Source organism: Trachinotus anak, unplaced genomic scaffold, assembly GCF_046630095.1.
Source record: "Trachinotus anak isolate AG129_WGS33_773 ecotype Australia unplaced genomic scaffold, CSIRO_AGI_Tana_v1 ptg000008l, whole genome shotgun sequence".
In the NCBI taxonomy this organism is placed as follows: Eukaryota; Metazoa; Chordata; class Actinopteri; order Carangiformes; family Carangidae; genus Trachinotus; species Trachinotus anak.
In genome coordinates, this window is record NW_027273859.1 from 18,487,647 (window position 1) to 18,505,044 (window position 17,398).

Genomic DNA, 17,398 nt, shown 5'->3' on the forward strand with positions numbered 1-17,398 from the left:
AAATTCTCACAAATCTACTTTAGGTAAAGATGGATTATACAGAGAGGTGTTGTCCACCACATTTATATTAGTGAGAGTACACTAAATAACAGAAACATCTCTCTGTGTGCAGTGCAGTTCAACAGCACCACAAACTACACCGTCCAAAATTATCACAGAACTAAATCAACACTTCTCTAAAACAATTTCCATAAATCAAATCACAGTAAATACAACTTTGTAATGTCTAATAATAGTCAGTAATTTGCATCTCAAAGGTGGCAGTCTAACAGATACAGCCTGCTAATAATAAAGTTTTCTAAGGCAACAGCAGCGTGATAAGCAGCAGTTTCATTCAAACACAAATGAAGCCGAAGCCACTGTCATCTTTGAGTCCCTTTTTGCCAAAAACGTTGTAAATAAGCTGCTGTAATTGAAAAATTAGACGTGCACTCAAATACAATCCTAACACAAACTTAAATCATATAAAATATTCAAAAATCAAATACTTTGTACATCTGTAACATACTGTTGATACCAGTTGTGAAACTCTGTTGGCCCCCAGTTAAAAACAAGCCAATGGCTGAACTGATTTGGTGACCACAGGTCTGAGGGGCTACTGGTCCTAGGGATGTTTTTCCCTATTTCAGTTTTATATCAATTTTATATCAACAATTTATACAATTACAATACAATGTATTTGTTACTTAAAACAGAAACACTAGAGTTTCCTAGATAATGTACCTTATCTGGGTCACAGGGATGTTTTATCATTGCAACTTACTCTATCGGAAATGATTGATTATTGATTATTTGATTATCATTTGATTCACAGAGAATCCATTGGCAACAAGTTTGATAAATTATTACTTAATTAAATCTCCAGGAAATAATGTTGAGCATTTTTTAAAATAGATTTCTGATATTTTATACACCACACCAATCAAAATGGTTATTACAGAAATTGTGACATGTATTGATAATAAAATAATTGTTAGTTAAAGTTTGACAGTATTTCTGTGAATCCTTGGAATCATCCTGCATGTCTTTGTGGTAATTTTTTGTTCATCTCAAGTTGTTTTGTATCTCTTTGTGATTGTTTTCCCCTCTCTTTGGGATTGTCTCTATGGTAGTCTTGTTTTTCTGATTGTGTTTTATGGTTCTTTGTAGTCGATTTGTGTTTTTCTTTGTGTTTGTTTTATTCTCTTTGTGATCATTTTGTGTCTTTGTAGCCATATTGTGGCTATTTGTGGTTGTTTTCCGCTCTCTAATATTGATTTGTGTGTCTTTATAGTCATTCTGTGTCTAGGTGTATGCGTTGAATTTACGCCCAGTTTTACTGTGTTGGACGTGAGACATTTTTTTTTAAGCTACCGAGTGATTGATCTTATTGAAAATAGACGATCTTTGGTGGGAACACGCACAAAACCCGCGCATGTGCAGTGAGACCTCCCAGTGCAGCTGCCTGCGAAGGCTGCACACACCGAGCGGACGACTAGTGGTCCCGGGACAGCGTTTACAGGACCGGTTAAATACGATGAACCCACCGTAAATGGGTTTACCACCACACCAGCCGTTACTTTCGTTGCTCCCGTTTACCTCGACCGATTGCTGTGGATGGATCATAATATTTACGTTTCACCGAGAAACCTTACAACGCCTAGTCAGCAGCGGCAGCCATAGCTCGGTCCTTGACGCTGGAGGTGAGTGCGCTGCCATTTCACTGGCTAGCTTTAGCCAGCAGCCGGCTACGCTAGCAGGCTAACCTGCTGGACTAATGGAGTTGCTAGCGTGATGCTAAGTTGCTACCAGTAAGTGTCAATAGTTTTTGAAAAGTAGAAATATTTTCCACACGTTTTCACCACTGATTTCAGACAATTTGAATATGTGATTCTGGTAGTTACATGGGGAGGCATCGTTAGTGGAAAATTACCGAAATGTTGCGGATTTCTTCCCGTGTTTAGCATTATGTTACGTCCATTTAAAGTAGCCGTGTCCCTTAATTTACACAGCAAGGTATGTGTAACATTTGTGTGTGTTTTTCCAAATTTCTATTATTGATTTTAGGGTGTTTGTTGATTGTTTTAGTGGGAAATTAAACCGATACATGAGCAGCTCGTGTGTTGTTACATAATATTGAGGATTCTTCATACGGGGACGAGTCAGAAAGATTGACAGTGTCGACAATTTGGCATGTCTGTATTTTTTTGGGTCTTTGAAGCTCTTTTGTAACAAATCCTTAAACATAATCCAGAACCTGCAGCTTGTTGACATTTAAGTTTTGTGGTGAATCCATACATAAACTAATAACAGATACAAATACCAGGCTTTTTTTTTTCGATTTATCATGAAATGAACAATTAAATTTTGCCTTTATGTTAACACAAGTGTCCACTTTTTTTCCAAGACGGCTTCATTTAGGATTGGTAAATCAGTCCTCATAATTTCACCATGATGATGAGAATAAACTGGATTATTTCAGCCTGATAACAGCATGTTGGCCTGGATTAGTTAAAACACATTTGAAGAACAGTGCTTTGTTGTGAACATGCTTATTTTCTGTAATGTTATGTCATTCAGTATGAGCTGTTTGGGAGAGCAATAGTTCACTCATAGCTTTTTGTACTTCTCCAGTTTGCCTGTAGCTGTGAAATGTAATCAGACACCTGCATGCTCTCTCTCTCTCTCTCTCTCACCCCCCCCCCCCTCCCCCTCTCTCCCCCTCTACTTCTCCCCCCATGTGCTTCAACAGAATACTGTAATCTGCCTCTGCAATGGCTGTCTTTAGTCACCAGGTGCTCTTTGCAGTCACAAGATCAAGGTAAGTTAGCAGCACACGGCTACACTTGCCCGCATAAAACAAGAGTTCTGTCCATGCAAAGCAGGGGGTTCAGGAAATGCTTCACAAGTAGTTATCTTCATAAACTGAAAACAGCATAACATAAACATAAACATGAACAACTGACAGTAATTACAAACTCATGGGAGGAGTCCTTGCTTTGTTGGAGGAGAGTCAAAAACACAGGCTGTCTATGTTTACATAGTGTCTTTTGCAGTGAAACCGTCCCATGACCTCAGTCACATGTAAGGTACACACACAACAACAGTGGTTTCTACTGATGATGCAAGATCAAAAACTGGGCTACCAGACTAGAACATATTATTATATTAACTAGGAGGCTCAGTTTGCAGATGTTAGGGCAGCTCTCTCTTTTTTTTTTCTGAACTCACTTTTAGTATCCTAAATTCTCATGACCCCTACTGTGAGAGCCACTGAAGTTGTATTTGGTAAATTGTTTATGATGTTGTCACATGTTATACATGCAAGTTCAGACGGTAGTTTGTTTATATTTTGAATGGTGTATTATGTGCGGACAATGTTAGAATTTGCTCTTCTGTATCTGTTCTGTGTTTAAGGGCTAGAATACAGGTGGACATATTTTGTGCTAGTAAGTTGCAGAGAAGTCTGCAAAGCTTTGGACTGAAACAAGATTTTGATTGTGTCATACAGTGTAATAACATGCAGTCAGTAAGGAGTAGTAAGCAGAAATTAAATCATCAAGTTGGCAATGGACCAGGCTGAGATGTAACTTTGGAAGTGAATCACTCTTCACGTTTTTCCTGCCTTCAGAACTAGTGAGGACTTAAGGAATCTCTGCGTCCCTGTCAGTCTATTTTTTCTTTTTTTAACAGGCGGGTAATGTTAATTTTACATATATTCCTAGAAAACATTGAGTAGATTTTTTTTTTTTTTTTTTTTTTTTTTTTTTACTATTTAAACAAATCTCTCAAAACACAGATTTTAACTGATGCATTAATTATCAAAAGTACACTGTGCATTGTTGATCAGTTTTGATCATATTTGAGCACTACACATACACTCTATTTATTTTTTGTGAGAACATTCCCTTGCACAATATTGCGTTATAACTAACCAGTTTTTCTTGTTGCTGTCAACAGGGGATCATATTTGTTGTCCAAGAGGCACAGCTGCTCCTCTCTGTCTTCCAAAGCCTATCTCCACATAGACCCTCCCCGCCACATCTTGTCCTCATTCCCACTCAGGCACTCCCGCTACGGCTACCCCTACTGTTATCGAGGACATGCCCTCAGCCATAGCCACAGCTCCGCCCTGCTCGCCCGTTGTCTGCACAGCTCAGGTGTTTGGCTCAAGGATATAAAGGAAGAGAACACTAAGGCCTCACCGCCTCCCGCCCAGGATGCTTCTCCAGGAGCTAAAAAGGACTCTGTGGCCGCTGCACCCCAGTCTCAACCCCCATCATCTTCCACTCCAGCATCCGCCACCACCACAGCGGCCGCTGTCCCTCCGGTGCAGGAGAGGGCAGTTGTTAAAAAGTCTCTGTATCAGAGGATTGTGGATGAGTTGAAGCATTACTACAATGGCTTTCGGTTACTTGGCATCGACATTAAGATTGCAGGCAGGATGGTGTGGAGGCTGCTGCATGGACAAGTGCTCACACGCAGGGAGAGGAGAAGGGTAAGAGAAGTTAAATGTGTATTATGGTTGACGATTATTCAGTTTGTCTGAGTTTACAGTGTTTATTTTATCTAAGTTGTGAAGCCCTGCAATGTCACACACTAACATCTAGAGAATTTGTAGTAAAAAAGTTATTTTATACAAAAGTCCAAGCCCATATGGACATATAAGACACCAAAAACACAGTTGCAGAGGTGGAAAAACGCACTCCACTTTACCAGGTGCACCCAGACAATTCAATGCAATAGCTCTGCCTCAGATTCTACATTTAGGAAGATTATAATCTTTGGTTTTTGTTGACACAGTCAGAAAGTTGTTCATTCAACTATTTATTTATTATTGAGGTCTTGGTGAGCGGAGTTGGTCTAATAGATTGCATTATATTTAAATGTATGTCTGATATTCTTCATCCTACTCATGTTTGTAAAAAGGGTGGGAACATTATTAGAAATGCCTCAATATGATACTATCCAGCTCAACACCACGATAAACTAAAACATCAATTATAGATATATAGCTAAATGAACACATCACTGATAGTGTTAACCTAACCTGAACTTAATTATCTCTGGAAAGATAGAATTTATGGCTGAGCTGTTGTGTTAGATTGCATTAGATTTTACAGGTGTATCTGAGTACATGTCTGACAAGAACACACGTGCTTATATATAATATTAGATTGCAAATTAAGAACTTCTTTGCTCCTTTCCTAAAACACAACTTAGGCTATAGTCTAACCAGAAGAACTCACCAGGAAAGAAGAGGCAGAGGATATTGAGCATGGTCTTCAATTTTATTTCATCTCTTTGCTTAAGTGAAACCATAGAGCTAACTGTTTGTAATAGTAATGTACCTAAAAATAACTGCACATGGACAGACATGCCACCCCCAGAGCCTTGCCACTAGCAGGGCTCCAAACTGAGTTACTTAGGGCTGCTTAGATTTTGGTCTGTTGGTTGGAGAAAACCAGCAACATGTAGAAGTCAGTTTGGGGTTAAGAAACTTGTAATGAGCATTTTGGATATATAACAATTCATCAAAAAATAATGGAAACACAAGCTGATGATGAAGGTAGTTGTTGGTTGCAGCTTCATAGTAGTGACTGTCATATATTGCCCTCAGGTCAAGGCAGCATGTCTGTCCATTTCCTTTGAACATCTGGTTTATTTTCTGTCATTACAAAAGGCTCAAAAAAGTAGTTGTCCTCATCCTGCTCCTCTGTCACTCTTTCCCTGTCTGGGTTGTTATCTGTGAATGTCTCATGGCTCAAGGGTTCCTTTGAGCATTTCACACAGTTAAATGTCAATAAGGAATGTGTACTGCGTGTTCCCCAGGTCGTAACAGATGTGAACAAGAGCAGGTATGCAGTTGTGTGCTGAAGTGGTTAAACAGACCTCTCTGTAACTTATTGTTCACTTTTAAGAACTGCCACTGTCGGTGTGTGGAGCAGACCAGTGTTCTCTCAGGAGATTAAAAGGCAAATATACACCAAATTGAGGAGTTATATTTTATATATAGCGCAACAGAATCTGGGCTTTTGAGGCTTATATCCATATTTTAGTGTCTGATAGTGAGATCAGATTTTTCAAACATCCTGCAAACACGTTTGAAGGATCCATCAGATTAATGAATTAAATTTTGAGTTGTGACCAAGGTATGTACTAAGCAGGACACACATCCTTGTGATTTATTGGCTCATTTCTAGCTTACTGTATGTTTATGTATTTTAAAACAAACCCTCTCACCGTCTGAGCTGCATACTTGCTCACAACGCTGCTCCGGTGTCAGTAATTTAAAACTGTCTAACCCTAAACCTTCGCTAGCCATGACACTGACAGATGCGTCAGTCACTTATCAAACAGCACTTAGATGATGTGGCCAGCTGTGTTAGTCATAGTTGTGTTCAAAAAATATAAAAATGTTTTAAAAAATGGACTTTGTTATGGTGAGAGGTTGTTTTATATTGTGAGTTCTCTCCAAAACCCATCTGTGCTAATTCCGGAGAAGGCACTTCCGTCACAGCATGTAAAGCAGACGCTGATAGATGATTGCAGAAGGACATACTGTATGTGTCTCTGACTGATTGATGTACATGTGTCCCAGTGTGAGTATGCAGGCTCACTGACTCAAGTTGTGCACATGCTATCACAAAACTATATTTGGACTATTTTCTAAGAGGAGTGGCAGAGCTTCAGTGCATGTGCAGCGGATCTTACAGACTTGGGCACTGACAGCAGTGTCACTGTGTGAATACTGGCACATGTTTCCGTCCACATTTTGTTACATGAGCGTTGTTTTTCTTGTGTCCACAGCTGATGAGGACCTGTGCTGACCTGTTCCGTCTGGTGCCCTTCATGGTGTTTATCATTGTCCCCTTCATGGAGTTCCTTCTTCCCGTCTTTCTCAAACTCTTCCCAGAGATGTTGCCCTCCACCTTCGAGACAGAGTCCAAAAAGGCATGTGAACATGTACACAACAACACACACGCGTACACACACGCATACAGACACGCGTACACAGACAGCCGCCTGGATGACCTGCAACAGGGTTCACTGTGATTATGTAACGTGTCAGTTATGGCTGTACCAAGAGCCTCTGGCTGTGCAAGCAGCTGACTATCTAATCTGGACAATTTACTTTGGGAGTTGTGCCATAATATACACAAGCCAAACCTGCGATATGCCCTAAAAAGCCTCACAAACACTGGACCTAATCTTTTACAAACCTGCTAATTAATTAGACTGTATTGTAATACACCAATAAAATGACTTTCCTTTTGTAAACTTCTAATCTCCTGTCGAGGAAAAGCAGCAGGTTTCTGTACTTGGTCCAGTTGGCTTTTCAAATCTGGTGTCCCCTGGATGTGCTGGAGCACGGCTGAGTGATTCACAGATATGCTCTCAAGCTCCTGGACAGCACAGAGGTGTCCGGCCCCTGAAAATGTGACTGAAGAATTAAAAAAAAAACCCAGCATGTTGTGATAGCAGAATACAGTACAGTGCAGTACAGTGTCAAAAATGCAGGTGGGAGATACCAGAGAGAAATGTAACATTTATTTACTACATAATTTACTGTCCAGGTTCTGATCTGTTGTGAACCAACAGCAAACACTGTCAGGGGCTTTTTAATAGGGAATATACGCACTCTTTATTCATTAAGGTGCGAAAAGTTTGTAATAATTCAAATGACTGTTTGATCAAATATTGATTTATAATTGTCTCCTTGATAGATCACATAAACATTTTTCTTCAGGATTTCAGGTTGTCTGCTAAATTAAATATAAAATTACTCTTTCGATGCAGGAGAAGCTAAACAAACAAACAAGTCTGTTAAAGGTGGACAACAGTACATGATGCTTTTGAAATAAGTACAATAATATGTGGCTTAGAGAAAAAGCAAAGCAAAAGGGCAACCTGCAGTCCAAACAACATTTATCACCACACTTCTATTTTTATGTTTTCATGATCTGCATATGTGTCATATTGAGTTTTTTGTACTTGTATCTGACTACCGCAATGAGAAGTTTTAAGTTTGCCATGCTGAGATATACAGAACCTGTAATGTAATAAACACAGTGTACTGAAGTGTAGAAGTTGCAACTTTGTTAACTGTATAGTAATTCATCATACTGTAACTGTATTTAAATTATATTTCTAAACTTCTAAACTAACCCAGGTCTCCTCCCTCCTCTTTATGCAGGAGGAGAAGCAGAAGAAGGGTCTGGCTGCGAAGCTGGAACTGGCCAAGTTTCTCCAAGAGACAATTGCTGAGATGGCCCGAAGAAATAAAGCCAAAGCTCAGACAGAGGATGAAACGCAGCGCTTCTCCACGTATGTTCAAAAGGTAAATTACTGCAACGGTAAATCTCAACATCTTGTATGTTCCAGAAGTCAGTGGCAGCCCGTGTTTACATTTTCACCTTTGGAGTACTGGGGAAATAATGAAAATGCCATGTATACAAGGGGTCTTTTGCCCTGGGGCTGCTTAGAAGGTGAACCTGCCTGTGCTCCTCACAGATAATTGTCAGCAGGTCTGAAACTGTCAGTAAAGCCATTTGAAGTTCACTTTGGTGATGGTTTCTTTGCTTCACCTCAGTGACATCTGTGCATCCCTTTCAGGTCCGCGGCACAGGTGAGCAGCCCACGACAAAGGACATCGTCCGGTTTTCGAAGCTGTTTGAGGACGAGCTGACTCTGGAGCACCTGGAGCGCCCACAGCTGGTGGCTCTGTGCAAACTGCTGGAGCTGCAGCCCATCGGCACCAACAACTTGCTGCGTTTTCAGCTTATGATGCAACTCAGGACCATCAAATCAGATGATGAGGTGAGACAGAGGACTGGGAACCTGTGGTTATGTAGCAGAGAAACTGTCGACAGGATTTAAGAGTCATGAGAGGAAGAAATGGTCAAAGATTATGAAACTTGGGTGTGTCACACTGTCCAATTTTTTATAATATATATATTTTTTTTTTTCACAGCTGCTCATTTTCCCAAGAATATCAGTTTTATGAATTGTATCTTTCAGGCAGACTTACTGCAGATGTCCATTTATGCATTTATGTTGGGGTATCAACTGTTTTCCTAACTTTTCCTAACAGTTCATGCTGTCGAACACTTAACCACATTAAACTATTGAGTTTCCTGTGATGAATCAAGTCAAATTGAATTTTACATTGTAGTGAAATCAACAGAAATCAGTGGTTCTCTGAAGCATCCACAATCTAAAAAGTTTGGTGAAGTTTCAAAAATGGTTGGTGGTATTCTACACATCGTCTTTTCTCACGCTTGATCATCATATTTTAACTTCCCTCTCCTGGTGTCTTCACAGATGATTGCAGCAGAGGGTGTGGCAGCTATGAGTGTGTCAGAGTTGCAGGCAGCATGTCGTAGTCGTGGGATGAGGTCTCTGGGTCTCACCACGGATCAGCTACGTCTGCAGATGCAGCAGGTGAGCAACTGACTGACAGTTTGTAGCTTTTGTTGATTGACTGAAACTAAATCCGTGTTTCACAAATGTGTGATTCCCTGTGACACTTTACTGAGGCTGAAGAATTCACAGAAATTTTGACTGACAGACTACAATGGATTTAATTGTTTTCCATATATCAAACATCCAGTCTGATCTCTGAGGAATCCTTTTAAATGGCATTATCATTCTTCAGGTTTGTTTTTTCCTTTAATAAATGTTATCTTCCTCCATCCAGTGGCTGGACCTTCACCTGAAGGAGAATGTGCCTCCATCGCTGCTCCTGCTCTCCAGAGCCATGTACCTGACTGACCTCAAACCCAAACCCCCAGTTATCCCGCCTGTTCCCAAACTAGAGGTTCGAACTTTACAATCTACTTATCATCTTAGAGACCACACCTCTGCATATTCACCCATGTACAGATTAGAGAAAGCTGTACCCAGTTCAACATTCCAGCTGCTAAATAGCTGGTACACAGGTCAATGGTGTTTGGTACATTCAGTGTTTGCTCTCGTTATCTAAAGCAACCAGCTTCTTCATTACTATTTATGATGTTTCTGGGTCTGTCTGTTTATTAGTAATGATTTATTTTCATTCATCGATGAATGGTTTAGTCTATGAAACGTCCCAGTGCATGATAACAGTGAAAAACATCAATAAAGCCAGTAGCTCATCCTTACTGGTTTCGCTGATGATTTTCATACCTTTGCCAGTATGATGGTGAAACAGGTATTAAGCAGGTACATACTGCTTGTACATGCTCATACGTACACACGTTAAACTCAGGTTTAAGACAAAGAAACTTTTAACCTTAAGCAGATAAATGTGAAAACAGACACACCTCTAGTGTAAACACAACTCGGCACAACACATTTTGGAGTGGAGGGAGATTTCTTCTTCTGGTTCTTCTGTCGTCTTCTGTTTGGACGTAGTTTTCTTACCAGATGTTTGGTGTTATTTTTGCAGAAAGCTACTCCTCCCCCGGCAGAGAACACAGGAGCAAACACAGCCTCAGTCAGCACTGACATGTTGGCAGACCCTGCTCTCATCATCAAGGACAGACCGGTCAGTGCACTCCCAAAACACAGCCACAAAACACACAGCAGCATGAGACAAGATGAACTGTATTGACGGTGGACAGGAAACTGGGTCATCACCATTTGCAGAGACTGTTTTTCTAATCACAGTCGAGTCCTGATATTCTCATTCAGTCAATCCCAAAAGCAAATTATGGGATTGTTGGACACCTGGGGTTGTGAAAATTCTCCAGATTCTTTAAGGAATACTTCAACAATAGGAAATTGCACTTATTTGCTGTCTTAATTCTTGCCCCCCTTTTCCAGTTATTATGCTAAGCTAAGCAAACCTGCTGCTACTACTAGCTCCATATTTACCTTACAGATAGGGTGGTTTTTGTGTCTAACTCTCTGCAAGAAAGTAAAAATGTGCATCTCACAGAATGTCAAAACTAACTGTTTTCATTATTGATTTAATCGACAGATTATTTTCTCAGTTAATCATCTGTTCCATAAAATGCCTGTTACAATGTCCCACAGGTCATGTAGAGTCTTATTTAGAGTCTTATTACACCAGCAGTCCCAAACCCACAGATATTCAGCATAGGGTTATATATAACAAAGAAAATAATTAAAACATCACAGTTAAGAAGCTGCAACCAGGGAATTTCTGTCATTTTTGCTTAAAAAATATGTGAAACAATTAATAGATTATCAGAATATTTAATGGTTAATCTTTTTTAACGTGAGTCTACACTATTTCTTAAGCTAAATGGACTATTTATAAAGTAGGTGAACTGTCTAAGATACATTGGAAAAAGGCTGGTTCATGAAAAGATGACACATTAATATGTTAACGTTAGTATTTGATGATAATAACACAAAAACAGCTTTAGTGTGGGAGTTGTGCATAAGAACTATACAATCCTACAGGACCCCTCCATCTTATATAATTTGTACTCTTTGTTGTAGGTCGAGGAGATAAGAGACAAGGCTCCTGTAGTCTCAGACAAACCTCTGACAGCGGCCGAAGTCCTACAGGTGAGCACCCATTGTTTCTTGGACCTGTGGCAGCCACAGAAACCAGTTTGGGATTTGCTGCTGGACAGGGCTTCATAATCCAATTAGTTCTTCCATGCTTTGATCTTTCTCACATGACATGCTAATCTCTCACAGTGGTCACAGCAGCTACTCTGGGGGGACACAAAATACTTCAATACAATAGGGAAAGTATAGAGACTTGATGGAAATCTGTTCAGATATATAGAAGAAATAAATCTGACAGAGTAACACTCATATACAGAAAGCTACATGCAAAGTACGAACGGTTCAACAGCAATTTAAACTGTTTGAGGTTTTAAAAATAGCTGTTAAATATAGACCTGTCACAGTCGCTTCTCAGTCCTTTTGTTTTTATAAACAAAACGGTCATTTAAAGAGGTACCACATGACATTTAAAATACATTTTAAAACCCCTGTGAGTTGAAATGTTTAATGTGATTGTAGTATCTATCAAACTACTCTCATAGCATAAGAGGGGTGGGTGGGGGGCTTTACTTTTCTATGCCCAGGGGCCTTTTGTCTCATAATCCATCTGTGCCTGGACCCAGGTAAAAGACTGAGAAGCGATGGATGGATTAACCATTTAAAAAGGTTTTTGCTACATTTAGGTGTGGTTGAGCTTCCTGGCTACTGTCTCCTGTTACTGTCTGTAACAGGCAAGAAAAAAATGTTCAAAATGTTTGTAAATGTTTTTTACCTTCTGAGGCCTTTTTGAGGGAACTTTTCAAGACCCCCATATACCAAACTGTCACATCATGGCTATGAGCTTACAAAATAAAATAGATAAAATAAATGTTTCATGTCACCTCAAACAATTCGATCCCCAGCAGACTGTTTTATACATTTTCAATGGGAAATAATGGATATTGTGATTAAACTCAGTTCTGTGACCTCCTCCGCAGGCTAAAGCGGCGACAGAGGTGACCCAGAAGAGCAAGATGAGTGCCAACGGTGTGTAAAGAGGAGCAGGAGCCTCTGGACTGAAGGGGAGATGGATTCACACAGAGCTGTGCGCTCAGGAGGGAGAGAAGAGTGACAGGATCATCAATGGTTTATATTACCTTCTATTACTGTCTCCCCTCTTTGGACAAGAGGGAGAGGAAGTAGTGTCTTTGTTAGTGATAACAGCTGATCACACAACCCATGCAGGAGTCCTGATCCCTCCTCGTCCCTCTTTCTGCAAAGACCCAGGAAAGGTCGGATGCTTCTTTTGCTTCGTCTCAGCAGCGGCTTCTTCGTACCCTCAACGCTCTACCGCCGCTTTTGTGCACTCCGTTCACTGTAACTCTCCGTTTGAGCTGGGTAAACCAGCCTGAAATTTCACTGGACTGGCAGCCCATTGATGGTGTGATTTGTTCAACCTGATGTCCTAGAAGTGACACCCAAACCGCCCATGGCTGATCCTGGTCAGCTGTCTATTGATGGTGCCTCCTACAGTCTAGATGGTGTCCTCCTCCTCCTCCTCCTCCTCCTCCTCCTCCTCCTGTAAATTTGTAAATATCTTGTATATTTTCATCTCTCTTACATCAGAGCAGCAGCTTTGTACAGTTTGCTATGCAAAGGCCTAATGTCTCTTGAAAAATTTCAAGTTTTCCTGTCTTAGCAGTTTTACTTTGTTTTATTTGCATACCCTTTTAGCTCCTGTTCAGGCCAAGAGAGAAGTTCTCAATTTTTCTGCTGAATCTTTGGGTTCAGTTGCTGTCCTTCCTTCATCTTTGCTCAGTAAGCTGGACCATGCTGATGTACTGAAGTACACATCAAAAGACAGCACAGTCTGAGCCTGCAGTTGAATAAAATGCAAAAGGTTCAGTGTAAATGTCATAATCGCATTTCATCAGCGGCTGGACCAGCAGATTTGGACCGACTCTGCCTCTGAACAGAGTGACTTAGGGTAGTTTCTTGCTGCTTCAATGAGTAAATGAAGACTGTTATGTTAAGAGAGTGGTCACTCCTTAAACCCAGAGGTGACACTGGTAAAGTGCAGTCCGTCACCAGTGGTAAACCACTGAATGGACAATCTGTAAAAAAAACAAACTCAGATTTTATTTGAAAATACACTGTATGTATTGTGTTTTTAACACTATGATGCTAAGATCTCTTGAAACTAAAAACAGAAAATGTTTGCTGTTATCCATAAAGATATATTATTAATGTCGGGGAGAAGCCACAAATGAGATTAATGTTATTTTTGGTATTGTGGCACTAAAAGAAGTAAATATGTAGCGATATGACTGATTCGCCCAACTGTCCTACTTTATTAAGCTCTAATAATAATACAGTATATGACCCCACTAGTTGTTATTGGAAGGTTTACTGCATAGTTGTGTACTGAATACATACAGTTAGGTGTGTTTTGTAACCCTCTCATCTTCCCTTATACGTTTGACATTGTTGGAGTCACTAATTTAATTGCAGCTGGATGTAAGTTTGTCTTCATCAGTTTTCCTCATTGCTATTTATCCATAGGCACCTCCCAGAGATGGAGGCCATAAATGAAAGGATATTTTTTTTAAGCAGATTGATTACTAATGAAGATTTATATTATTGGTTTTACATATGTGCCTAAGGTTAAAGGGCGATTGGGTTCATGTTTGCATTATTCATCAGAGAACAGATTTTCTCTGTTATGTCTGTTTGTACTTTGACAGTTCACCTCAGTGTGTTTAAAAACGCCCAGTTGCACCTTTTCTCTTCAGTGGAATGTCTCCCCTTCCCTTTCCATTTGATCCCAGTATCAATCCAAATCCAAATCCAAATGAATCCTTTCCTTATAATCACCAGTGTTGATGCTGATGGAACATGATCACATTTTCAATCAGATCTGCACTTGTGGTGTGAAGGAGATGAAGAAAAAAAATAAATTGATAAAAAAAGAATTGCGCTTTATCATTTCTGGTTTGTGTGCTGCTGCAGTATTTTTTTTTTAAAATTAATTATATTCCCAAGATTTCCCCTGAACTGATTTTATTTAGCATTTATGGTAGTTTTCTTATGGTGCTTCTTAAAGAGTGACTTAACACTAGAGACCATCTTGCAATGGAATGACACCAGCTGTGACCCCTGTCAACATGTTGATATTACGACCTATGAGTACACAGTGGTCATTATTACAAAAATATAAAAGATTAGAAAAAAGTTTTTTTTTTTTTTTTTGCTTGGCAGAGGTGGAAGAACTAGCGTTTCAATATAGGCAAACATAGTGCAATGGAATCAGACTGGGACAAAAAATGACATAAATGAAGCATCCACCATAGAGACAAAATAGCAACAGATGAAAAAGTCAGATCTTTGTGGACTGATCAGGGAAACTGAAACCTTTATTAATACATAATTAATACATAAAGCAAAAAAACAAACAAACAAACTGTATCTCTGTTTGGTAATGTTTCCTACATGGTTTTCACCATATGACATTTGACTGGGGCTCATATAAATATGTTGCACTATCCTCTTCTCTAATGGCAACCACTCCTAATATTCACATAGCAATAGTGGGTGGAGAGGTGGATTAATTAAAACATATTTGCTTTAAATTCACTTTAAATTTGTGCCACATTTGGATGGAAACCTAGCTTCTGATGTGTGTGGTTTTGTTTAACTGTAACCACGCCAAACAGTGGTGTGACAGGGGCCTGGAGTACAGCTGGAGGTCAGCAAAAACAGGATCCTCAGAGGGCGTTAAGTTACTCTTTAACAACATATCACTGATCTGTTGAGAAAGATGTGTCACAGTGTTGAGTTGATCAGCTGGAAGGTCTCCTGACTTAATCCGTTTGATTAAAAGATTGCACAGAAATTAAACAACTCGGCTGGCTCCAGGTGGTGGTTATTGGACAGGGTGCAATCCCCCGCATCCCTCATTTATTCATCCTATCTTATCCTAAACGACCTTTCTTCTGTCAACTCTTGGAACTGTTTGTTTCCTTTTCATTCTTCAGCATCATATTGTGTGTTAACAACAATGTGCCTGTGTGGAAACTATTTGTACCAACTGCTGTCTCAGATGGTTTAATGCATCGATGCCATCATGATGTGTCCTCCGTCAACAGGCTAATTTCTTTCAGTTCAAAATTGCACTGCTGCTCAGTTAGTTATAACCCTGCATTAAATGTATGTGTCACTTTACCATGGCATATGAGTGTTGGGGTGATGAAAAACCAGAATTTACATGATTAAAATCATGAAACCCTTTACAGACGTCTCCTATCTGTGTTTGTTGATAATCCAATTTATGGACTTCAACTGTTTTGTGAGAATATCCCTTTTTTATTGGTGATAGTCAAACATATGAACATTTAATATTATTAATGTAAGGAAGCCACTTAGCACCACATACAGCTTAGTAATGAGTGGTTTCTTTCTGGTCCAATGATTTAGTCTATGTCATGACCCCATATCCTGAAAAATAAAAAGATTGTTATGAGTGCACAAAAACACTCATCACAGCAGCAGCATGTATGGTTTTTCATGTCCAGCAGGTGGCGTCACCTATACACAAGAATCCATGCCTAAACCAAGAGCAAATGTGTTGATTGAATTGATTAGATATTTATATATATATATATATATTAATATCTAAAGTAACTTTAATCACAAATGATCGCTGGAGTTCTTGGGATTCTAAATAGCCCTACATCTAACATTACCTGTCAAATGTGTCTAAAAATAGAAACATCCAAGGTAACACTTTCTCAATAGGTTTTTAAGAGATATCAGTGCAATTCAATACAAGTTTAAAAAGTTAACTGCTAGTGTAAATCTATCCATTTAGCATTGATTATCACATTGCATTTATTTATTCATATTTTTATTTATGTTATTTGTATTTGTTTTTATCCTCTGCTTTTTCTTGCATCATTTCCTCAAAGGAAGAAGCATTTGTTGCACTGCAAGTATTTATTGGTGGATGTATATTATATACATAGCACCTGTGCTTTTCTTACATGTCCTTACAATTAACAAATTGTTGTTCAAACACAATGTACTTGAGCTAATACCACACAAACAATGATAACATTTCATGTCTTTATTAATCACACCTATTAGACATTTACAGTGGTGGTGATGGAAAAAGTAAGTGAACCCTTGGACTTAATGACTGGTTGAACCACTTTTGGTGGGTGGGGGGGATCTCTTTCTTGCAGGGCACGGTTCACATCAGGAGATGGTTCTTCTGAATAGCACACTTTGTCCAACTATAATATGAACAAAATCAATGCAATAATTTGTGTGATATTAGTTAGAACAGATTGTGTTTGTTCATTATTGTAACTTTGATGAAGATCAGACCATATTTCAAGATACATTTATACATAAATACAAATACGGAGCATTGACTTACTTTTTCTTGCTACTATTACAGTTACTTAAGATTAAGTCAAGTTTTATTTTATTTGCTTATAGACTCATCACTAATCATATCACAATTTTATATTTAGATTTCTACTATTATATATTATATATACTATTATTATACTCATATATGTTCATGACATTTATCGTTTATCACTTATCCTACATGCTGAGTGTTACATTTTATCTATTTTGTTTTGTTTGCTACACTTTGAAAAGTCTGCCTTTTGTAACTCTTGATATTAGACAAAAAATGGAAGTGTATTTAGCTCAGGGCCTGTTGCCTTATGCAATGAGTGGATGTTGTGCAACAAGGAGCACACTGACAGTCTGTTGCTATGGTGATTTGTGCAGACTAAACCTTTCCTTTCGATAACATTTAATGCAATGTAGCCTACCAAATATGAACAAGGTCGTTTAGGCTACCATTCACCGTTAAAAGTAAAAATCGTAACCTCTGTCAAAATTTGTACATAGATATGAACAAACTGGATACTCTATAAAAGGCAGTCAAAATTGAAGGTGC

General features: G+C 39.1%; 1 protein-coding gene across 1 annotated transcript; it reads left to right on the forward strand.

Annotated features, from left to right (window-relative positions):
* Positions 1-1,433: 1,433 nt before the first annotated feature.
* letm2 (leucine zipper-EF-hand containing transmembrane protein 2) lies at positions 1,434-15,713 on the forward strand. Its single transcript, XM_071483223.1, has 11 exons — positions 1,434-1,682; positions 2,732-2,800; positions 3,940-4,477; positions 6,790-6,933; positions 8,177-8,320; positions 8,596-8,799; positions 9,304-9,423; positions 9,680-9,799; positions 10,409-10,507; positions 11,431-11,499; positions 12,423-15,713. The coding sequence occupies exons 2-11, from the start codon at positions 2,754-2,756 to the stop codon at positions 12,477-12,479; spliced, it is 1,542 nt and encodes a 513-aa protein (XP_071339324.1). The 5' UTR covers positions 1,434-1,682; positions 2,732-2,753; the 3' UTR covers positions 12,480-15,713.
* The last annotated feature ends 1,685 nt before the right edge of the window (positions 15,714-17,398 follow it).

Coding starts and splice junctions, on each gene's coding strand:
- letm2 (XM_071483223.1), top strand. CDS start 2,754: ATGGCTGTCTTTAGTCACCAGGTGCTCTTTGCAGTCACAAGATCAAG. Junction 4,478..6,789: donor CACGCAGGGAGAGGAGAAGG/GTAAGAGAAGTT, acceptor TTGTGTCCACAG/CTGATGAGGACCTGTGCTGA. Junction 9,424..9,679: donor TACGTCTGCAGATGCAGCAG/GTGAGCAACTGA, acceptor TCCTCCATCCAG/TGGCTGGACCTTCACCTGAA.